At 35.1% G+C, this 25116-nt stretch overlaps 1 protein-coding gene across 1 annotated transcript in view; it reads left to right on the top strand.

Moving 5' to 3' along the window:
* The first annotated feature begins 3783 nt into the window (after positions 1-3783).
* Positions 3784-25116, top strand: part of l(3)76BDm (trafficking protein particle complex subunit 8 homolog l(3)76BDm) — a 54492-nt gene continuing 33159 nt past the window's right edge. Inside the window, exons 1-9 of the mRNA XM_089245606.1 lie at positions 3784-4399; positions 6821-7021; positions 13437-13526; positions 14619-14796; positions 15760-15940; positions 16081-16162; positions 16255-16328; positions 20337-20537; positions 21738-21847. Coding sequence (XP_089101732.1) covers positions 4243-4399; positions 6821-7021; positions 13437-13526; positions 14619-14796; positions 15760-15940; positions 16081-16162; positions 16255-16328; positions 20337-20537; positions 21738-21847 — 1274 coding nt within the window. The 5' untranslated portion in view covers positions 3784-4242. The remainder of the gene's footprint in view (positions 4400-6820; positions 7022-13436; positions 13527-14618; positions 14797-15759; positions 15941-16080; positions 16163-16254; positions 16329-20336; positions 20538-21737; positions 21848-25116) is intronic.

Raw genomic sequence — 25116 nt, 5'->3', positions numbered from 1 at the left:
CGTCTAGACTCATGCGTTAAGACCAAGGGCGTAGCGAGGGGTGGCTTGGGGGTCTGCCCCCAATATATAGACAATAACTAAAGTAAACTTCCACATAAGTAATTTTTTAGGTGCCTGACAATTTTTTTACCCCCTTTCGGGCATTTGTCTAGCTTTGTCAAACTTTTTAGGTAGCCTATTGTTTAAGTTGGGCAATATTCAAAATTTGCGTGTCCCTCAGATGTATCATTCATATTGCAAGGGGTTGTATAGCTATTTGAATAGAACAATAAACTTTTTATACGGATACCCTAAGCTCAAAAACCCAATTAGGAAGTTGTCGCCCTGTTTCTCCCGAGGCCAAAAAAAGTTCCACGTTTTTAAGTGCAACATTCATAGAGGTATTTGAATTTAAAATCGGAGAAAAGTTGGGGAAAGAAAAGCATTTTTGTTCGTTAGTTTATGCTGCTTTCCATCATTTTTGTGCAGTTTTCCCCTTTAACATTTCTCCGATTTTTGAAGCCAAATATTTCAGCGAATGTTGCACTTGGAAACAAAGTTTTTTAATTAGCTTCAAGAGAGGCCGGGCGACAACCTGTCAAGTTCGTGGACAATTCGTCAATATGTCCACCCCCGCTTGTCTCATTCCAACGATGTGACCTCGTTCAAAAGCCGTCAGTTGCGAGAGAAAAGTTCTTCAAATGAGTTTCTTCCACTGTTTATTTATCATGAAATTACAAGATACCCACAGGCCATTTGTTTTCTTTTGTCCGGGATCCCAGATCTCCGTTTTTATTGAATCGGACAACTCGTCAGATTTTCGGTTCCCGTGCGAAACATTATTGTTATAAAGGCAATAATTTTCGATCTCACCCTCATCACCTCTAATTCCCAGTATTAAAAATTTCTATTGAAGAAGAATTACAATTGTGCAATCTCTCGTATTATTTAGTTCATACATGTTTAGTTCAATCCATGGGCCCCCATAGCAGGCCAAACCTGATGTGACACGCGACCTTAAACCTAATTTGGCAAAAATGAACTAAGCGGCACATTTCCAGATTACTCAAGTGACTCGGGGTTGCAATTCCACATCACTTATATAAACGGCCTGTGACACATTCCCAGATAAATTAATTTACATGCGGCATATTTTCAGATCACCGCGGCGATGTTCCAGATCCCAGAAGCGGCCGTGATATTCTCAGATCACTAAAGTGCCACATTTCCAGATCAACTAAGTGACCCGCAGCAGTTCACTTGAATGACCCGCGGCATATTTACAGGTCACTTGAGTGGCCCGCTCTCACCAAAGGGTGAGCACTTGATTTATTGGCTTCTTTACAGAAGCATTGAAAATTGAGAAAGATATATATATATTGGATTGATTTTGAATCATAATGAGATGAAAACATGTGGGTGCCAATTCACATACTTCAAAAATCTGTAGTTTATCACGTAATGACATGCTTCGCATCAAGGGAAACATGTCACACAAATACAAGAAAATACCCAGACATTTTTTATTAGGAAGGGGTTTGCAATGTGTTGGCTATATATAAATCCAATTTTCGCGGGATTGCTCTTTCGCAGTTCCTACTTTTTAGCAATTAGGTTAATTTTTTAGGCTACTTAGCTTGCTTCTGGCATCACATTTGGCAACAATTGCCAATTTTTCGTACTTGAAATCCTGCGATTTTCCATATTTTTTATGATAAAACGTGGTCAGCCTAGAATTGCAAGGACTGAAGGGACTATCAAGGACTATCTCCTCCTCTTAACCAGATAATTTTTCAATTATTACTGCTCTTTTAAAAATATTTCCGAATTTAATTTAATAAAGCACAGGGATATTCTTCGAAAGTGAAGAATTCAAGAAAAAGAGAAGCGCGTGACTTCAGCTCCTGAAATTTTGGGTTCGATTGAAAAGAAAAACTTTAATCCGTTAAAACCGCAGAATGCATAAAGATATTTAAGAATTTTCCCAGAATCTCTGTGATTCGAAGACTACAGAACCCCGATAGAACCCCCACCGTCATTTCAAACTCAACTCATTAATGGCAGTAAATTGCAATATAGCCAGGGTTGGTGTTTCGCGAAGTAGTGACGTCACGAGCTTCGCGCGGAGGTCTTCTGCTATAGATGGTGTTGCCTATAGCCATTAGATATAGCGGGCCGACGCATGCGCCATCTTTACCCTTTTTCGTAGTATATGCAATATCCCACCTTCAGTGACGTCACGAGCTTCGCGCGGTGGGGTCCTTCTGTTATGGATGGTTGGGACCTGTCGTAACGAACGGTCGTTATAATGGAAGGATCGTTACAACGGACGGTCGTTGTAACGAGCGCCGACAAACTTATTTTTTTCGCCGAAAAAAGTAATTCCAAAATACCGTAAATGAAAATTCAGAAATAACGGGACAAAATTAGAGTTTATGAAAATTCAGCATTAACGGTACAAAGAAATTCCAGAATCGATGAAAATTTAGAATCAATGAAATTAACAATTCCGCAATTTATCATGAAAATTTAGAATCAACGGGAAAAAAAATTCCAGACTCACTGAAAATTTGTAATCAATTAAAGAAATAATTCCAGAATTTTTTGGTGAAAATTAAAAGTAAGTAATTTTTTTTCCCTGACTTGATGTAAATTCAAAATTAACGGTATAAACAAAATCAGATTAAACGAGAAAGAAGTAAATTTTATGGAAATGCAGAATTAACGGTATGGAAAAAATTCCAGAACTCATGAAAATTCAGGGGTAATGTAAGAAAAAAAATCCTGAAATAAATGAAAATTTCGAATTATTTGAATTTAAAACACCGTAATCGAAATTAACAAAAAAAAAAAAATAATAATAATTCACCGGAATTGATGAAAGAAGTATATATATATATATAATTCAAGAATTTATATATGAAAATGCAAAATTGATGAAAATTTACGGTGACCATACGTCCCGTATTTCCCAGGACAGTCCCGGTATTTTCTATTTTTCTGGCCTTCCCGACTTTTTGGCAAAAGAGCCCCGGTTTTTCCCGTATTTTACACGAAGCCTACTTGAATTTTTATTCTTCATTGAAGTCAAAGATTAAAATTATTTTTCAACTCATAAATTATATGATAATTACAACTAAATAAGAATATTAATCTCCCACATTTGTCTTGGTGAACGTGTTTTTTTATCGTGGAATTAATTTTAATCCACTGCAATTTGCAGTAATGCTTCATTTCCCACCATTGTAATTTTTGCGTAATTTCAGCAGCATTTGGCAAATTTTTATCGGTTTTGGCATAATTTTTGGCGGTGTCCCGTATTTGGAATCCAAATTTTCTGTATTTCTCTCGATAAAATATGGTCAGTTTATGAAAATTCAGAATCAAGTGGGAACAAAACCGGGGCTAACGAGAAAGAGAGCCCCTCTTTCTCGTTAGCCCAATACCTGCTCTAGAAGGTATTGGTTAGTCCCTGATCAAAACCACGTGACCTGGCACAATTTTGAAAAATGTGACCATATTTGAAAGAAAACGGGTCATTTCGTTGATACACAACTCACGTAAAAAAAGGAATTAACTATTGAAACATTTTGACGTGACTTCTCTTAAAGTATGTATTGATACGAGCTCCCTCAATGAACCGATAATTGAACGAATACTACAAAAAAAAAAGTAGAGATATTCCAAAAATACGGGACGTATGGTCACATGATCTATGATTATGGCAACGAAATCGGAGGTGCCTCCTTATTATTTTGAGTTCCTTGATTGAACAGCTGTGTCCCGCGGCCACCTTCATCGCACGTGTTCCTCGTGCTCCAAACCGAGCTGGAAGCGAAAAAATTCGTGCTTTCCACCCATTTTTTAACTTGAAGTATGTTCAAAATCGATGCCGTTGTTTCCGATTGTTGCGGAGCACGTGGTTGAAATGCTGTGAGACGTGAAATTATACGATTCGGGGAAAAACTTGAGTGACCATTATTTCATTTTAAACCGAGTGAAAACGTTAAAATTCGCCGCTGATTCGTTGACCACAGCAGTGTTTTTGGGGTCAAGTCCTCCCTCGTTTATTATTATCATCTCACAAAATGAAGTGCATTTGAAAAGATTTCATTTGCAAACCATAGAAAGAAAAACTTTTTTTTTGTGGTCCATGATGTTTTCATTGATAAGTGTTCGCAAACTCGGTTTTACTTATTTATAGAGTAATAAAAGTTGATTGGTTGTCAGTAATTAAATGAATTATTACAGAGCATAAAAATTATGGCTACGTGTAAACAGACAGCTTCGGAGCTTCTTCAAGATTTGTTTTCCCCACGTGTTGCAGTTTTATGCAGCGAAGATGTTGAGACCATATGCGCCAAGAACAACTTGACATTCGTCGAGATGGTGCAACCCTTTTGTCGCATCACTTCGGAAAGTAAGTTGGCTGTTCCTGAACGGTCAAGTGTGACAGTACCTGTCTTGCTGCAGTTGATACATTGATTTTTAATTGCTTTCTTTATGCATATCGCATAGATAAAAAAAAAAAAAAAATCGCAAGCATGTTCAGAATAGTAGCTGAATTCGTGTTATTCTTCTCCATTCAACAGCTATAATTTAGTGATATACAGGGTGAACTTTACATAATCTGCCAAATGAAAAGGGGGGTGATAAACCAACCCATATGGAGCATAAAACACCATAGCAAACTTGTATCTCTTCACTGTATATTCAATTTATTGTGGAAAGAAACGCCCGTAGTTGACACAGTTTATCCCTTTTGGCGATGTGTTGGCGTTTTTTCAATTTGGAGAGAAAAACTGCCTAAATCATGACCAGAAGTTGCCAAGTAAAAGTCATACTTTCGATGTCTTTTTTTTGTCAAAGAAAAAAAAATTCAGATAAACAGGGTCGAATAACGACAGTCTCTGGGTTAAATGAAAAAAATTTGTAGGATTAAAACTACAAGGGCTAGTATGCAAAAAATTAAAATGGAAATATTAAATGTGCAACCTAATAAAATCCAACATAAGAATTTAAGCAGGAAAAAAACAATGTAACATGCTGGGGAAAACGATATATGTGATACAACAAAAAAGAAAAAGGCTCTGAAATGTTAGCAGACTGTTCAAATCCTCGCCCTAAAAAGCCTATTATTACTAGCGACCTCTGGGGAGGATGGGGGTAGCATCACCCTTTCAGACAATAACGAATATTAAAAAAAGGGAATGCAACCCAGAAGTCCAAGGAAATAATTCTAGTGGACAGGGAAAGAAGCGCAAGTGAAAAAAAAAGGTTGACCAGGGACAAAAGTGCCAGCAAGCTAGAAAGGGAATTGTCAAAAAAAAAGTCCCCAAAGGTAAAAGATTCCTGAGAAACAGCGATAGTCAAATCTTTTTTTTTTTGGTGACATTTTGTATTTGCGAGGAAATAATGGTCACTAAAGGCAAAACATGTCACGTGAAGGAAAAAATGAAAACAAGAGAAAAAAAGACTAAAATGCGAATCATCTGGGTTGAAAATGGTAAAACGATAGTGATTTCGTGACCAGATGAGTAACAAATGACTGAGTAATTCCCATTTAATGTCCTCCATAAACTCCTAATATGTATTAGAGCTATCAGGTTTTTTCTCTCTCTTGTATGGATGCTAGGATAAAAATGCAGTCAAATCCCATTATAAAAAACTCCAAAAGACTGGTGAAATCACTTCGTTATAACGAAATTTCATTATAAAGGAATTCCAGGTTTTTTCATTGCTCCTATATAAACTTAAAAAGAGAGAATTAGAAGAAATGTGCTCATTAAAACAGGATTTTCGCTATAACAGTATTCTTCGTTAAAACGGGATTTGACTATAGCTGAATTGAAAAAAAAGCAAGTGAAGAAACGGTACAACCTATGAATTTAGAATATCTATACACCCTATTTATAATTGAGACAAGGAAAAATTATGTTAATTAGATTGAAAGTTCGTGATATTTGTTATGCGGTTCTTTTAGGCTGATAACGTGAAGGTTAGAAAGGTACTAGTCACTTAGATGAAGGCCATATATACCCTTTTACAGAATAATATTCAGCACGTGATGTTAGAACAAAAAAAATTTTTTTTGCTCATCCAAGGTCACGGATGTCCCCCATCCTTTGAAACCTGTACCAGGATGTCTGGTTGAGAACAACCGTCTTAGATGGACAAAACCAAACTATTCAAAAACCCAGCTGAAATAAAAGGCTATTGTAACCAGCACCATCTGTATGCTAGAGATGGTACTGTTTGAAAAAAATAGCAAACCTGAGACTAGTAGGGAAAATAGCCAAAATGTTGCCAAGGGAAAAAGGGATTATAGTCGCCATGACGACCAGGCGCCTGGAGTTTGTAAAGCTCTATAATGTATGAATTTCCTTCTGTTGCTAAATTACATAGGGGTCATTCAAATATTATGTCAGGCTCGGGGGAATCCCGAGTGGCGTGGTGGTAAGATGTTTGTCTATCATCGTGAAGGTTGCTGTCAAGGTCCCGGGTTCAAACCCAAGAGAGGATATAGTCAAGATATTTTCCCTAACGAACTTGAGGCAACCACCGATAGACAGAGCCTTCATTTTTCCAACTCATCTCATTAATGGCAGTAAATTGAAATTGCAATATAGTGATACGGCCAGAGTTGGTGGGGGGGGGGGGTAGATATGAAATATTCTAAGCTGCTGGACGGGGGGAGGTCAAAAATGGCTAAAAATCTGCTGATGTAATATTTGAATGGTCCCATAAACATTAAAAAACCAATATTTTTAAAGCGTTGTAATTGAAATTGATTTCATGATTTGAAAACTCAAGCAAACATGCCACTCTATTTTTAATGCAGTAACTATTCGGGATCCATCAAATGTTCCGTGCAGTATGAGGAACCTCAGGATCGTGATGAAAGACATGCATTCTCAGCCCCCGCATATTAATATTGGTAAGAAGGTCATGCACGATGCCGTGGCAGCGAATGCTACCATTTCAACAGATGGGGTGATGTGCAATACGGTCATTGGTGAAAATTACCAAGTAAGATATAATGGTGAGTATACTTATTATGAGCATATTTGAATTTATAGAGCAAAATTACAAAGTTTGCACCAATTTACTTATTAGAATTATTGCTTTCAAGATTTGAAACTTTATCAACAATGATCAGTAATTAATTCTGCCATAAGAAATTTAGTCTACAACAATACCTCAAACTTACATGATATTTGGTAGCGACGATAAACACACTAGTAAAATTCATGTAAGTTGGAGTACGATTTTACATGACAGTAAAATAGTTTATTGGGATCAAAATTTATAAAAACTGTCTTTTTTCCTATTCTTACTGTGAGGGAACAGTACCACTATAGTACAGTAGAACATCGATTATCCGAACACATTGGGACCAAAGGGTGTTCAGAAAAGTGAATTTCGGAAAATCGATTTCGAAACTAATTTGATAACACAAAAGAATAGATTGAAATTCAGTGACAAAACCCTTAAAATAATTAAAATTAACTGACTTATGGGGAAAAAACCGTAAATGAAAAAAGCATCACAAAAGAAAAAAATGAATCCATATTTAATTGCTTCAAAACCTGCTTTGACATTTTGCCGTCCCATCCCGTAATAGTTTCAACAGTAAAAATTGAAGCGGATTAGTGTTAGACAGCGATTCTAACCACGCGAGACATTTTGTGTAACACTATTCTGCCGCACTGTGAGTTATTACATCTGCCGTTGGTTCATCTTCATCACTTTCACAGTCCTGATCAACTTGATCATTCACTTTTGTAATTATTTCTCCGTCATCCAAAAAAATGATATCCCGGATCGTTACTATTAATTTTCAACCACTGCAACATATCCTTTCATGACAGGACTGGAATACAGGGAGTTCCTGAAGCATATCTAAGCATTCTTTCGAATCTGGAAAATTTTAATCTTCGTCAGCGGTTACATTAAAACCATGAAAATACAGGCATAACTTTCTAAATCTTTGCAAGACTGTCCATCTGCTGTTTACAAACTGGCTGTAAAATTTTCTATGTTATCTCAATTTTCTTTAAATCATTGGGGGTTGCCACACCTAGTCCATATTCAGCTGCAAATTTCCACCATCACCTGCTTTCAATCTTTTTTCACTATTTCAATTTTTTTTTCGATGTCTAAAACAACACTTTTCGTTTTGTTGCCATTCTGCACTTGAGAGCGATGAAAAGTATTGACACTGGCAAAGCTAAAGAAAGATTGAAAAATATTTGTTTTAAGCAAGCTAGGAAAGATACCCCCCCCCCCCCAGACAAAACCGTGATAAGAACTGTTTTGTTGTCACGAAGACCCTTGCCTCCCTTTCATTAAGGCACGCCCACAGAATTAAGATGAATTCGTGTACAAGAAAAAAAGATGACAGCTAAATCTGCTCCTATTCACGCGTTTGTTTGCTTGTCAATTGTTTGTAACTGCATACACTGTACCCAGGTCCGCCATTGTTTACATCTATAGCTCACAGGTACGGTATGTACAATTGTTTGGAAGTGGATTATTGTATAATAGAACGAGACTATCGAGTTGAGAGATAAGAGGATTCAAGTTCCAAGAAAATACCAATTGTGTTCAGCATCAGTGACTATAGAAAACTGAAAATGAATTAAGTTGAAAAGGTGTTCGGTTGACCGAGTTGTTCAGAAAATTGATGTTTGGATAATCGATGTGCTATTGTACTTTGCTAAAACTTCATGAAATTTAATTGCCTTGTGCCTGCAGTTAGGTCCTTGAAAAAATCTGTTCACTGAAATCTGTGTGTGCAAATGAAAGACATGGTATGAATGCTTTATGTTTTAATAACCTTTTTAGTCCATCAAAAGAAATAGATTGCTTGTGTTTGGAAGCAAAAGGCAACCTTCACCCATTAGTCAAAATTAACAATAGGGCTCCCACTCGTCCTACTTTTTGGTAAAATGTTCTGTTTTTCCTATTTTTTTTTACCAAATCCTGTCAACAAAAATTGTATTTTTTAAATGAAGAGGGAATCATCAAAATATTGCCAAATAACGCAATTGTACTAGATTACAATCAATGATTCTGCCAAAGCAGATGTATCATTTTTTTTTATCAAGTTATTTGTGGGTGTATATGGACCAGGGTTTAAGCTACGGTCGCATTTTTCGCAAAATGCGAAAGAAAATCGTAGAATGCGAAAAAAGTAGTAGCCACTTTCGCAAAAATGCGTACAAAGGTAAGCAACGAGTAGACATCCAACCATCAATTATATTACATTAGGGATCATTCAAGTATTGCGTCAGCATTGGGGGGGGGTTTCGGATTTGCTGACTTTTGATGACGTGGGGTGGGGGGGGGGGGGGTTTGAAGGTTGCTTACGTCATTAACCACCCTTTTTGAAGATATGAAATATTCTAAGCTGCTGACTAAATATTGCTGATGCGACAACCCAGCATAACTACCCAGGATGGTTCCTAACTATTGTTACACTGACAAGGGGTGGAGGGGATCAGTGTTTTGCTGACAAGGGGGGAGGGGTCAAAAATGGCTAAAAATCTGCTGACGTAATACTTGAATGGCCCCTTAGCATCGTAGCATTTTGCTAAAGCTTTTCCCCCCATTTTCGCTTTTTTGCGAAAGGAATTTTTTATACAGCTTAAATCCTGATATGGACCATTTGGTTCGTTAATTTTTCTTTTGCTTAGTTTGAGAGTTCAAACTCATTCATTTTGCTTCATTGTTTTGAGTAGTCATTAAAAACTTGTCTGGATGGGAAAAAATAATTTTATATAATTTTATATTTACTACTTCATGGTCTTGGACAATAACATTCATAATTCCAAACGCATGCAGTTAGTAACAAAATAAAACACATGAATGTTTGTTTATATTGCTTGAAAAATATCTCCCCTCAATTTATTGATACACTTTATTTCGCTTGGTTCTACTCATGTATTCAGTATGCTATATGTGTTTGGGAAGGAGATTTATGAGTCCAACTTGAATGTTTTAGTAAGTGCCCTGAAAAAACCCTAAATATTATTTCCTCTCGTAACTTTACACCATCTGCCTATAATTATAAATCAGACTATAGATTTAATATTGAAAAAAAAAAAAAAATATATATATAACAAAGTCTAATGTTTATTTATGAAAATTGAACTTGGCTTGAAATCAGGCAGTGCCCAACAAACACACGTCTCTGAAGAGGTTTTCAATATAATATTACATAACTTAAAAAAAACATGAACCCAAAAGCAACTCGTATATTTGGCTCCATTATATTTTAATAACCTGCCAAATGAAATAAAATATGAAAATTGATTATCTTTTACTACAATAAGAAGGTACTTCTCTGCCCTCGGTATGCAGTGTTGTCACACCAAGACTTCTGTAATATATTTGTGTCTATTTGTATATTTTGTTTAGTAATGACCTTATTATGAAAGTATTTGCCACCACAGAAAAATTTATGTTTGTATACTCTGGACAAAACAAGCTATCCTTTGAAAGTAGAATTTTATATATATATATTCAAAAGACTAAAGTTATGTTCAACCCCTTTGGGTTGAAGAGGACAATCTCGCTCAACAACACAGAGATAGAAAAAGTATAAAGCTATGTATACCTGGGACAAGAAATTACCATGGACAACGGAATCATTAAGGAAATAACCAGAAGGATCAGGATTGGATGGAGCACTATTGGCAAAAACTGTGGAATTCTGAAGAGTCATATGCCATTTTGCCTGAAAAGAAAAGTTTTTAACCAGTGTGTGCTGCCAGCACTGACTGGAGCTGAAACATGGGCACTCACAAGCAAGACAATACAAAGGCTACAGACAACACAAAGGAGCATGGAAAGATGTATGCTAGGCATCACAAGGAGAGACAGAAAATGAATCACTTAGATAAGGAACCACACAAAGATGTATGATTTCATGGAAAGAATCAAACGATTGAAATGGAAATGAGCTGGACATATTGCAAGAAGACAGGACAACAGATGGACACAAGTATTCTAAGGTGGTGTTAAATGTCCAAGAAGGCGTCCCCACGCAAGATGGATTGACGAGATCAGGAAAGTGGCAGCAGTCAACTGGATGGCTAAAGCATCAGACAGAGCTGAATGGAAAAATTTAGAGGAGACCTTCATCCAGCAGTGGATTGAAAATGATTGTTGTTGATGATGATATATATATATATATATATTGTATTTTTCTTTTCTCTTCTCAATAAACTATTTAATTTTAAAAAATGTATGGTACATATTTTGTGTATAGGTTAAACAACAGTATACACAATAGAGCAGAGTTGGATACATAGGCCTATTTTAAGTTTTGTGATTCTGATGCTACCCAATACCATTCAGTTCTCTTCTTTATTTTTAGGATATACAGGGGCATAAACAATGTTTACAACGCTCAGCAAAGAGCTAAAAATGAAAATGCTTCATTTGTCAGAAACAATGACGCTGGCATTGAATAGTAAAACATAAACAAATCTCTTTAAAAAAAGAATAGCGCAGTAAAATCATGTGGTTCACTTTGACTTACTTACAATAGACCTTATAATTATTTACACATTTTGCACTGTGTTTTAGGAAGTGGTCTTATAGGAGCGTCATTTGTAAAAAAAATTGACCTACATGTCGTCATATAATTTACTGTGCATCAAAAAAAACAGTTGACAAACTGGGAAGACTCCTTGAGGAAAAGAATGTGATATATTGTGAGGAGAGACAGATATCTGTGGTTTTGCTGAGAACAAACTGTTTTGGTACAAAATCAGGGGTAGGAATTCTGCGCCACACTGCGCCAAAATTAACATCTTGTGCCATCCTGCTCCAATGGTGTATTTTCGTATTTTTCTGCGCCAAACAGCGAATTTTGCTTCGGTATGCCCGGAATTTCGGAAAGGACGCCAAAAATTTTTATTCCTGCTTTGCCGCGAAACTATTCCTTCCGAGAAGGGCATGTTTTATTCCGCTGTACTTAAACTATCGCCCCCTCATCGGGCTTTTCCATCGCAAAACCCTGGTAATATCCGTGATCGTGCAATGCAACTGAAGATGGTTTGCAATGGTCTTTCAGCTTTAAAGCGTAAATGTGAGTCGGTTTCCGTTTTCACAAAAAAAATTCGCCACTGGAAGCAGCAGAAATGACTGTAGTCGAGCGTCATTGCGTCAAATCGTGATGTTTTGTGAAGAAATATTTCCTTCTGGGAGTAAAAAGCGCATGTCTGCCAAATTATGAATGCTCATTTAGAAACTTTGCCGAATAACGAGCATTAAATCGGCAATGTTGCCGAATAACGAGTGTTAAATGGTCAATATCGCAAAATAACGGGTGTCAGATCGCCAAATAACGAGTGTCAGATCGCTAATGTCGCCAAATAATGAGTGCTGAATCGCCAAACATCGTCTTGATTCTACCGAAATTCTTATTTTGCAACAATTTTTTTCTGAGTATAAAAAATTGAAAACTTATAGAAAATTTTTAACCCATTTGAAGTGCTGCGGTTCCAGACTGCAAATACCAAAAACAAAAGACAAGCTGATGAAAAGATGTTTGATAACAAAAGACAGTGAAGTTGTTTTATTTTGAAAAGGGGTGAGGGTGAATAAAAATATTCTTGTTAATTTTGTTGCTCCAATTTATAAATATCTGCTCCGAATCTTATATTTTGCTGCTGCGAATCCTGAATTTGCTGCTCCAAAACTGCTCCGAATCCTGAATTTTGCTGCTCCAAAGCTGCTCAGAAAAGGACTTTGTCACTTCCCACCCCTGTACAAAATTGATTTTGTTTTCTGTCATTTTTCTTTGGTTTGAATCAATCTTACAGGAAAGTGACTGGAATAGTGCTGAGAGTTTTTTTTCTAATTTTTTGAAAATAAAATTTTTGAGTGTTTTTATATTGTGCTATGATTTATGTTGTCTGGGGGGGGGGGGGGGGGGCAGCGGGAGAAGCATCCTCCCATCCCACACATCCTTTTTCTAATTTTTTCAGTGGGACCCTTGTAATTGAGAGTTCTGGAGCAAGTGCATTGCCATTAAAGAATATCACATTGAACAATTTTTTTTAAAGACAGGCAGAGTATTGCTGGGTGTAAGTGAGAAACCATGAGAAGATACCATACAATCCTTGAGATTCTATCAAAAATCACAGCAAAGATTTTATTTCTATGTACTTTAGCCACTCAAAAGTTGGCGTAGTTTCATTACATATGTACTGTTCATATAAAACAACTTATTTGATTATCATTTAATAATCTTTACTTTATCACATGGTTATGCTAGAATTTCAGAAATGTGCATTTTTCACAGAAAAGCACTTAACTCCAGAATCGTGCCACTCTGGGTACAGTTGAGGTATTACTGTAATGTTAAATTCTTCATAACTGCCAACTTTTTTCACATATATATTAATGTTTTTGACTTTCACATTCACAAATTTGTTTTACAGCGTCTACACCTTGGTTTGAAGCCTACCGTGAGGTTTTCTTCCAAGTCCTTTCACCTATGGAACATGAGTTTCTTCATCATTATTTATCCTGTATCCTTTAGTATATTTGAAAATGATATTGCATACATGACATTTTATGACATAAGAAACCTTCATTTTAGAGTATAGGCCAGAACTTCACAATTCGAAAAAATATTTAGGAGCCAGCCAAATTTTGTAAGAGCCAACCATAAATTATTGCTTAAGAAAAATGGTACTAAATAATATTTTTCTAACTTTTCCGACACTTGATGATTCCTTTTGATAATGGAAGACGCATCATAACAATGAAATCAGAAAATTTTGTGCCCCTAAACTCTGATTGTTAAATCAAATGCTCAGTAATCTGGCCCATCCAAACATCTGGCATGTTTTGGTAGGTTTATTTTGTAGCATATAGAAGAGCAAAATATGTTGCTGCATGTCTATATAGAGAAGTTAATATCTAAATGGACACTAAGGGCCGTATTCACCAACATGGTTTAAACCTGTAGTTACAATTTTTGGATAAGAGATCAACATAGATTGGTTAAAACCCTGAATTTAACCAATCCGTGTTGATCTCTTATCAAAAAATTGTGACTATAGCTTAAACCATGTCTGTGAATACCGCTCTAAATTGACTTCCAGTAACTCACAGCACCCTGGTGTAATATGTGCCGGGTTTGCAAGAGTCTATTGTATAGAAAATTTTAGGCACCAACACCACTTTTGTAGTCGCCATGGCGACCAGGCCCCTGGGATTTGTCAAGCTGCGGAGTAAGCTACGTTGGTCTCTTCTTTTTGGTTTTACACTTATGATGACTGGGGGGTTGTATGCAGTTAATAAAGTGTGAATAAGTATGTTATGATATAATGATTATGTGTCATCATAGAGAAAGATCATCATACAGAAAGTAAAAAGTAATTACCATTCATTTAAGAGAAAACTTTAAGTTTTTTTTGTTGGTTTCATCTGCATTAGGAGATGAAATGCTTTTTATTTGAAGAGAAAAATCATTGTTACACACATGTGTATTTGCTTCATTAAACATTATTCTCATGGAATCTCCTTACCTCTTAGACTTCCCCCCTCCTCCCAGAATGAATAATTGAAGAAAATGTGTCAATTTTTTAGAAGTTCAGTTCCTTAACAGTTCAAAGGTATTTTTGTAGTTTCATCCTCTCATCATGATCCCCTCAGTCAAATTCATGATCTTTGCCAGCAGCAAGCTCAACTTCAACTTCAGAACTCTCATCTAAATAACTCTCGTTGGTTCTTCACGCACACGTTCAAGTATTATTTGCTTCTGCATGACACGTCTGCAGAGAGTTTGGCAAAGTGAGTATTGTAATCCATTGGGTTGGATGGAAATGCTGTGTAATCATCGTTTGATATTATTTGACTTCCTGGTTACTTTTGGGTATTAGTTTACCACTGAGTGACACTATTTTGCAAAACAGTTAATGACCTGAAATATAATACAGTTGAATCCCGTTGTAACAAACTTCAAGAGACAAAAGAAATCACTTCGTTATAGTGAATTCCTCGTTTTCGCATTGATCCTATGTAAACTTATGTGGGTGCGATTAGAAAAGTGTTAAAACGAGATTTGACTGTATTGCAAAATTTTTTATATAGTTTAACCTCTGATTAATGAGAAAAATATAACATTAAGTGTTTTATCATTAAAAAAAGCTAATATGAATATTCCAACCAGATTAAATTTGATATGTAATATAAGGGTTGTCAGAAAACATTTTGTAATAATAGGAAGTAAAAAAAAAAACAATCAACTTGCTGATGAGCATAATCCTCAGCTAATAATAATAGCCTTCCCTAAGATAAAGTGGGCATTTCAGGAATTCTTCGAAGCCTGAAATATTTTATTATCCAGTGAAGTTTTAGTGAGAAATTTAAATTCATTTGAAGTTTCAAATGCATGAGAGTGTGAATGTGTGTGTGCAAAACACTTTTCAGAGTTGGGGGGGGGGGAAATAGTTAATTAAAATAAGTTGCTTGGCATAAGTCTGGGGTTGTGAGTGGTTCTATCTATATATCCTTCTAAAATGCTCTGATTTTTGAGGATCTGCTTATACACAGGTTTTCAATTTATTGCATTTTTGGTGGGCCTGAAGTGAGGGGGGGGGGCGGCGGCTTATACACGAATGTATATGGTAATACTGCTTATACATACATATATATATATATATATATATATATATTTAATATAATTTTGCCTTTTGAATAAACAATGGATATTTCTTTTATTTCTTTTTCATGGTATTAATTTTATGGTAATAGAGCAGAGGCTATCTATCAAAGTATGAAAAGTTCTTATGGATCTTCTTGCTGCCACCTCCTTCAGATAAATTCGTCGAAGTCAGAAAATAATTCTACTCATAATTCTCACGAAGAAATGAACGGTGCATTAAATTTGCCAGATCCGTGGATTCAGTTTTTCCCAAAATACTACCCGCAACAGGTACATAAACTCTTTAATTTTCTAACATATCAAGCAATGCATAATCTATGTTAAATTAAGGTGGTGAAATAAATCTAGATTACAATTTGATTCTAGAGAGTCAAGTAGTGATCAACATTTGTTTTTTTTTGCATGGTTAGGATCCTATCATTTTCAATGATGCAAAAGAAAATAGTGAAAGTACAAAATCCACGGACGATTCAATGTTTGGAATTGAAATAGGTAATAACTTTCTTCTTTAAGAATTTTCAGAAAAATATATTATTTTAAATTTTATAATTCAAACTCTTTTTTTTTTTTTTGTTGGTGGACAGATGGCAAAGATAAAGACATAATTGATCACCCTTTGCAAGCCTCTTCCGATGATCACTTATTGAATGACTCGTATGTAAGTATATTTATATGTAGGTAATTATATAAAATTCAGTATAGTTTGTCAGTAAATATTGTCTAAGGCTTTCATGGCTGGCGTTAAATGACTTGCAAACGGTTTTCTGGTTATTAGGCCATGGTCTAGGAGATTTTCTTCCTGACATTTCGCCTACATCTGTGGCAGGCATCATCTGAGGTTATTTGGATGTAAGTCTCCGCGGCAAGTGAGAAAGGCTTCGTACTTGCTTCGTCTCGCTTGCTGCAGAGACTTACATCCAAATAACCTCAGATGAAGCCTGCCACAGATGTGGGTGAAACGTCAGGAAGAAAATCTCATTGTCACTTGATCTGAGGTTGCAGAAAGTCTGAAAACCTAAATAATGTAGCCATTATCCAGAGATGCTTCATGAGAACTATCACTTATTATTCTCCCCCATCACTCATCCTCCCACACTATCAAGATTCCTCCTGCTCATATACAGTAGATTCTCGACTGTCTGTCTCACGGCTATCCAGACTCCACACTATCTAGTTTACTTAAATGATAATTCTCCATGATAAAATGAGGAATAATTTACTTTGTCAAGCCATTACAAGTGTTATCAACTTGTGTAATCATTTATCAATGAACAGTAAAATTAACTTTAATAATTTTTTTTCTAAAATATAATACCCGCACGCGTAATGCACTTTATCCTACTGCTGCTCGAACTAGCATTCTTGCGTATCAATATTATAAGTTGTTCTACAGGCCCATCTGCTTGCCCCTCTAAGAGAAATTTTTGTTAACCCTCATCGACCATGGAACTCGTCAGGTCATCATTTGCTCCTTTTTTTCCATGGTTTGACTGTACTTCTATAACTATGTATACCATCTACAATAATTCAGCGTGTTAATTAATTAATAATGTTTATCTACAATAATTCAGCGTGTTAATTAATTAATAATGTTTATCTACAATAATTCAGCTTTAACCGCTTAACTGCTGATGAAATCTTACATGATCAGCTCCCCAGTGCCATCTTTTTTTTGCTCACGTGCTGTAAATACGTATAAATACACCGTGACAGTTAACACATAGACTCCATAAGGTGTGTGTATATATGTCAGTGGCAGTTAAGGGGTTAAAATGTTCTGCATAATTTTTTCTCATGTACAGAAATAAATTAAAATTAAAAATTGGAATACATAAAATGGGTCGTTACTTCTTCATTCCTGCTGAGCTTTCTCATTCCTACACTTTGCATTCTTATTTAGAATAATATTGACAAATAAATCAAGCCTTGATATATTTCTTATATTCATTTTTAAATCATAACAGCTGAATACTTTTTGAAACAATGATTCCATCTCAATGAAAATTTAATCTTGGCTAGCCATAGAGGCATAAAATTCTGAGCAATAATCTTTGATTGAGAGAGAAAGAATGCTTTTAAGAATATTCTCAGAGGAAGATGTTTGAGAGCATATTCACATTAAAGACTTGAAATGAATGTCTCAAAATTTCGGAAGCATTTTACATGTTTTAAAATAAGTAAAGAACAATAATTGATAGCAGATTGATTACATTAGTAAATGAAACTCTACAATAAAATCACATTACAATGGTACTCGATATACCGATAAATCCCTCTGTAATAATGCTTTTCTATGAGTTTGGAAATGCCCATAGTCTAACGTTAAATTGCTGCTTCTTCATATAATGATAATCCCTCTACAGTTATATATATTTTTGGTTCACAGAGTATCATTATATCAAGATTTTACTGCATTTTCTTTACGATTTTTCTGCAAGTAAGTGTTGAAAACATTCAAATGAAATATCAAGTCTCAAAGGATACAGAACCGTTTTCAATGGGCTCTTAGACTTTAATTATTCACAAAAGTTTGAATAGCAGTTAGTTTTAGCATGCAGATATATTTTGAATGTATGTTTTAAAAATTCTTAATTTACTGTCCTGTATCGAAGGAATCATAATATCAGTATAATTGCTGAATAATTTTCTTAAATTAACGATTGAATTCGCTGCTTGCAAAAATTTCCACCTTCAACTTCACTCCTGAAAAATAAAGTAGAAAATCACCTTTTTTAAAATTAAAATGAAAAGATTATGACACCAAAACCCATTAACCATGCAGCAAACATTTTGAATGGTACACCATTCTTGGTGGAATTCTTTCATATTGGGCACAGGAGAGTGAATTTTTTTGGAAAACCAAATTTTAAAATTTAGGGAAAACATTAATGCTGTGACATGGTAGGAAAGAAAATGTATTGAAATGAATTTTACCCAAAAGTTGCATTATGAATAATAACTACTGTATATACTCGTTTATAAGCCGACTCGCATATAAGCCGACCCTCCCACTTCAGGACCACCAAAACCGCAATAAATTGAAAACCCGTGTATAAGCCGATCTCCCAAAAAATCCATTCATTTCAGAGAAAAAAATTCTTATATCTTCATGCAAAATGAATAGCTTGTGGAAATTTACAATAGAAAATGATTCAATTTTTTTAAACCATTTCTTCTGAGTCTCCAAGCTCATCGTAATCCATCAGATCATCATAAGGTGCGGCATCTTAGTTTTTATCTTCATCTGGGCTGTCTCATCGCTATTGTCACTTTCAAACAGGATAGATATCTTCTGTTCCATCCATCACATTGCTGATGCAGCATTTTTTGAAGGATCAATTTCGGCGGTCCACGCCTCATGTACCCATTGTCACACCAGGCCATGTCAGTTTTCTTCAAGGCACCACTTTATCATCGGAACTCATCCATTCGATCCACAAATCCTTCAAATAATCTTTGAGAGGCTTATTGATGCTCACATCTAAAGGCTGTGCAATCGACGTTAGCCCACATGGTATCAAAGGCAATGATGTTTTAGATTTCTTTGCCTCGGCTTTGACATTATCGGTTCTGTGGGGTCATATATGGGATATATGACCCATATATATCATATATGGGATTTGACATATCCCATACCAACCCACATGGTATCAAAGGCAATGATGTTTTAGATTTCTTTGCCTCGGCTTTGACATTATCGGTTCTGTGGGGTCATATATGGGATATATGACCCATATATATCATATATGGGATTTGACATATCCCATACCAATAATGCCGGTTTCTCGAACACTGCTACAAAAATGACTACTGATTGCAGGGGTCGATATTTTATCATCAAAAACTGACCCGAGTATAAGCCGACCCCCCCCCCATTTGAGGAACGAATTTTTCTACAAAAAAACTCGGCTTACACACGAGTATATACGGTATGTGTTCTATAACTATTATGACAAAGAAGTTTCAGAATCTATAGCTTTTCAATTGAGAAATTAATGCTTTTTATCCACAATATCAAACTTTTCAAGCAAGAAAATTACCAAAAAAAAAAAAAAAAAAAACCAAACGAAACAAAAAAACACCACTAAACTTTGAAAAGGAGTGATCAGGCAACACTAGCCTCACCAGGTTGCCATGGTGTCTAATAAATTTACATTGGCACCTAATTTTTTTAAATGTATGATAGCTGGATTGAAGTCTGAGAGCAGCATGAAATTATTAAAATTATGTCAGCATGTCTGCTAGCATGATAAAGGGTCCCTAAGTCCCGGACAAGTCAAGGAATACACTATTTTGGACAAGTTTTGTTAGGGAAAAAATTCCTGGTTCCTATGAAATTTTGCTGGCATCTAGATTTTTTTCGATTCGCTAAGCTGTATTGCATATTTGTTGAATTGATGCATACAAAAGTGTGTGGAAAATGACAAAGTACTAAAAAATGATTTTTTTAAACAATGTTTAAAAAAATGTTTTGTCATGGTAGTTTTGTCAGTTCTTGATCACCATGACTAGGATATTGTAAGTTCCCATGATGAGAGAATTCTGAAATGGGTTTATATAGAAATTTTATATAAAAGTCTTGAATGCTAATGGAAAATGTATTGATATTACCAATGCTGTTTTCTAATGAATAAAAGTATTGAAAACAGTGATCTTGTGATTCCAGGTGGACCTATTAGAGAAAGCAAAACCAAGACCATCAAGCCTTAACTATGGATCCTGGGGTAAAAACAGCAATAGGAATAAAAAACATGGTTTGTGTTTGACTCTCAGTGACATGGATCGTGTCAAAGTTTTTGTGCAAGATTTCTGTATCCAAGGATTGATACCCTATGTTGAGAAACAGATGAGAGTCCTCAATGATCTGGTAATAATGTTGTTTCTCTTTATTATTTCAAATCATTTGTATGCAAATGAGCATAATTTTGATCACTTCCAGAAATTTCCTGCAATGTCTAGTTCAACAGTCAAAGTACCTTATTTACTCAAATTAAACACATACTTTTTTTTTTTTGACACATAATTTTTTTTCATCAGATGATTTACATCTTGTAAATCATCTGATGATACTGTGTGCATTCCCAACAATTTTTTTTATGTCTGTGAGTAGATTATGTTCCTCCTCCAGCATGGGCACCAGACTTGCGGCATGCATTTATAACAATTTACTCTAAACCTAGGGAGGTTTGCAAATTAACGACATTAGAAAATCTGATGATAAAAATTTCATTATATCAGTATCTACCATGTGATTCAAGGCACAAAGAATGTATTCACTGTGTCATAGACACAGCCTATCTTAAGTTTTTTCTAAAATGAAAACTGTTTATTGGTTTGCACATTAAAACCATTTGATTTTGGGGAGCGGATTCAAGCAAATGTGATAAGTCAGGGCCGTAACTAGGATTTTTGCTACCCCCTACAACTTTAAAATTTGATAATTTTATAATGGTGTTCTTTGTTCTCACCTAAAAATGTTAGCCCCTAAATTTTGCAACCTGGGGCAGTTCCCCCACCTCTAGTTTTGGCCATGCTGTGATAATTGTAATTTTAGAGAAATTTAACTTTCTCTAAAAACTCGTTTTCTGTGGATGTTTTTTAACTTGCAATTGCTGTGATTTTCCATTATAAAGCCATAGCTTTGAAATCTAATTTTTAGTTTTTGTGGTTAATTCAAAATTCATGGTCTATTCAATATTTTTTTTTTTCAAACATTCTGACTTCGAAAGACTAAGGATTTTTTACGAGAATTTTTTTTAACTTTGCATTTTTCTTTTGATCCTGTTGTAAAATTTAACTTTCACTTCAAGGTAATGTCTAATGATCAGCATTTTATAAAATTCCCAAACAAAACTACGAAGGTAAGTAAGCAAAGTATTTGATTTTATTTGGATGTTAGTGCCTTCTTTAGTTCCTGAATAAAAATTACATGTGGCTTTTATCAATTATTTATGGATGTTTTTAAGGATTGAACAAATGTAAATTTTTTATGTACAATTTTTATGTATATTTTTTTTTAACATAAACATTGCACTGATAAAAGTTAAAGGAAAATGACTGTTTATAGGTCACAAATCGTAAAGGAATCCATCGTACAATATTTGGGGTAACCAAGAAACTGTTTGCAGGAAATAAACCTGGTGCTCAAGGTCTTATTACGTCTACAAACTCTGTGATGTAAGTATTTTAGTTCATTCATAAAACTGATAGACAGTATTTTCATTTGTTCAGCAGATTTCCATTTTATTGTCACCATCTTTATCATTTACTTGTGCATTTGAAATTTCATTTCATTTCAGCAGGAAAATATTTTATATCTCATGTGGGCTTTTGTTTATTATATCTAAATACTCATATTGAAGGCTTTATAAGCCAGTGGTTGTGTGTGGCATCTGAATTATGTTCTTTTAAATGTTTTTCATTTCTTTTTGGAACAAAATTAAATGGCAGCAATTTATAACCAATTTTATTTAAAATCAGTCTGTCAGAACCAATTGTAAAATTGTGATTATCACACACATGTAGCCTATGTGTGTGTGAAGGTTGGGTTTTGTCGTCAGTTATGAGTTTTTGCCAGGGTTGTGGTGAAAGGAAAAAAATGCAACTAGCATGTGTTAGAACCATAATTTTTGGATGAATACAGTTTCCACAGTGTTTATTTTTCATCTTCCTATCAATAGTATTGAAGAGATATAGGCTATTGTTTGGGAGACCATATTTTTAATGAGCTTATTTTCTTTAGCAACAAAAAAAAGAATTTTACCTCTTCCCTCCCCCCAAAAAACACCCCATAACATTTCATATTAGGTGGGAGATTTAAATTTGAATTGTCTCACGATTATCAACTTGAGCAGTTCGGAATGGATTGTAATACTAAAAATAATAAGAGGAATACAAAGCTTATTATGTTTCTCTGAATGTGCTTTCATCTTGGTTGTGAAAGCTTTGTTGTTACTTTGCATACGGCTAAACTTCTGGTAATTTGCTTGCATTTTTCCATAACTTTTTATTCCTTAGAAATAAAGTAGACCAGTGTTTCTCAAAGTATGCATTACAGCTTCTAAGGGCATTACCAACTTTTGTTAGGGGCCCCAAAGCAGAATGTTTTGTGTTGTTCTGCAACGAGCCCTCGGCCGACTTAAAATGTTCTACGGTAAAAATTTGCATATACATAATAGCGTTTTTGTACACTTTTCTTAAAATTCTTCCAGATTGTTCTGCAACAGCACTGGTTGTTCTGTGACGTACATCGCACATTTCGGCATATTCTGCTTTCTGGGTTAGGGGCGTCACAGTGAGTTGAAGATATTGATTTGTATGTCTATCTATGAAGGGAAAACATTCACCCAAAAATTCTGGGGAGTCGCAGATACATTATGAATTGGACAAGGCAGCTGCGGATGATAGAAGTTTGAGAACCACTGCAGTAGATTCTCACTAATCTACTTCACCAAACACCAACTCTGGCCCTATTGCTATTTTGCAATTTACTGCCATTAATGAGATGGGTTGGAAATGAAAGCTCTGTGTATCGGTGGTCGCCTCAAGTTCGTTAGGGAAAATATCTTATCTATATCCTCCCTTGGGTTCGAACCCGGGACGAAGACAACAACCTTCACAGTGGTGGATGAGCATCTTACCACCACGCCACTTGGGCGTCGCTCTCACTAATCTGGCACGTATCAAACCAAGGTGTGCTGGATTACCAAAATTGCCAGATTACTGGAAGTCAATTAAAAAAAGCCCATTCAAATAATATGAACTTCTGTTCAATGACATGTTTTTCTGTCAACCCACCTAAAAACACTGGATTATTGAGAGTCTACTGTACTCCATATATAATTTTTTTGACTTGGTTTAAAACAGCAAGATATCATTATATTTGCTTTAAGTTCAAAGGCAGTTACGCAGTACTTTGATATGATGTGGGACCATGTCACGTCAGAGTAATGTGTAGTGGGCTTAGGAGAATTCAAACAAAAAATTACCTTCAAAGCAGAAATTTACTGTAAGCTCAGTTAATAATAGTAGTCAGTACTTCAAAATGCAATAAGCACTAACTTCACTAACCCTTTGCAGGAAGTTTTCTACACACACTCATTTCTGTCCACATAATTTTTTCTTTCAGTGGTTTATAAAAGGTTGTCCACAGGATGTGTTTTAGACTAAAGCAGGAATTGTAATAAAACTATAAGCAACTGTGCCACAGTCTGAATTCTTAATTACCCCAGGGCAGGGGTCTGTCCATACTTTTTTGTAGGGTCATGTTTTTGTGAAAATTTTCTTTATTTTTGTAAAAAGGGGCATTACTTTTGTGAAAAATAAGTAATTTTGTTGAAAGTGAAATAATTTAGGTAATTTATCACAAAAGAAATGAAATACCAGGTTTATGGTTTCATTAATTTTCATTTTGTGAAGGGTCTGGAAAACAGATCCACATTTTGGCTGGACTGACCCCTCCAGGGGCTATTCAGTTAAAAGCTGGGTAGGAAATGATGCTCTATATTCATTGCACTCCTGCATTATTCATGTTGGTGGGTTTTATTAAGAAAAGATGTGTGATTGTTTGAGAAATTTTGTACAGGCAACCCACTTGACTGAAATGGATTTTATTTATACTTATCTCCAGCCCCTTTGTCCGTCCGAAAATAAAAATAACAGATTTAAGGGAGAAAAAATATTCTAATTTAAAATATTGAACTTTTGTAGAGAAAGTTAAGATTCTCTGAACTTATTCCATTAAAGTACAAGTTAAATTTTTTAAAATTCTATGCCATTCAAATTTTAATTCTTTGCCATATTTTTGCCAGGGCAGTTTGTACCGCTATGACAAAAATTTGCCAACCCTGTGTACGAGTTATTATTTTGTATATTTATTTTCTGAAGCCTTTTGAATTTTACTATTATCAAAGCGCTCTATAACATCACTCTTTGGGACCAAATAAAAATGACTTCTCATAAGCAAGGTAACTTGCGATGAGTAAGCCCAGTTTGTTAATTATGCTGGCGTGGACATCTGAAAACTGACATTAAATGTAATAGGTGTTATGCTGAGGGTTGACTAATCTCATTGCTATACATTTAATTCCCATCAGAATGAGCCATTTCATTTTGCTTAAATTTTGTGAATGCTATCAATACTGTTCTTGTATGTTACATAGATTAAATAATGATCTAACACTGCTCTTGGGATCTGCATTTGCAGCCCATTACAGTCGATGTGAGGGGGAATGTGTATTACATATTAAGATTATCAGATAGTTTTTAATGAATAAATACATATGTACACAGCTTTTTGTATTTAAATCTCTTGCCAAGATTATCATTAGATATTTAGTGAACATAGGACTGTTAAAGTTTGAAAAATGAAACCAGATTCATTTCTTTTGAAAGTTCTGTTTCATGGAATTTTTATTTATTTATTTTTATTATCCAGGAAGTAAGAA

Source organism: Pholcus phalangioides, unplaced genomic scaffold, assembly GCF_987345545.1.
Source record: "Pholcus phalangioides strain wild (caught in Gottingen) unplaced genomic scaffold, Ppha-v1.0 ptg000016l_1, whole genome shotgun sequence".
Classification (NCBI taxonomy): Eukaryota; Metazoa; Arthropoda; class Arachnida; order Araneae; family Pholcidae; genus Pholcus; species Pholcus phalangioides.
Note: the sequence above shows the minus strand (reverse complement) of the source record. Positions and strands in the feature narration are given on the sequence as shown.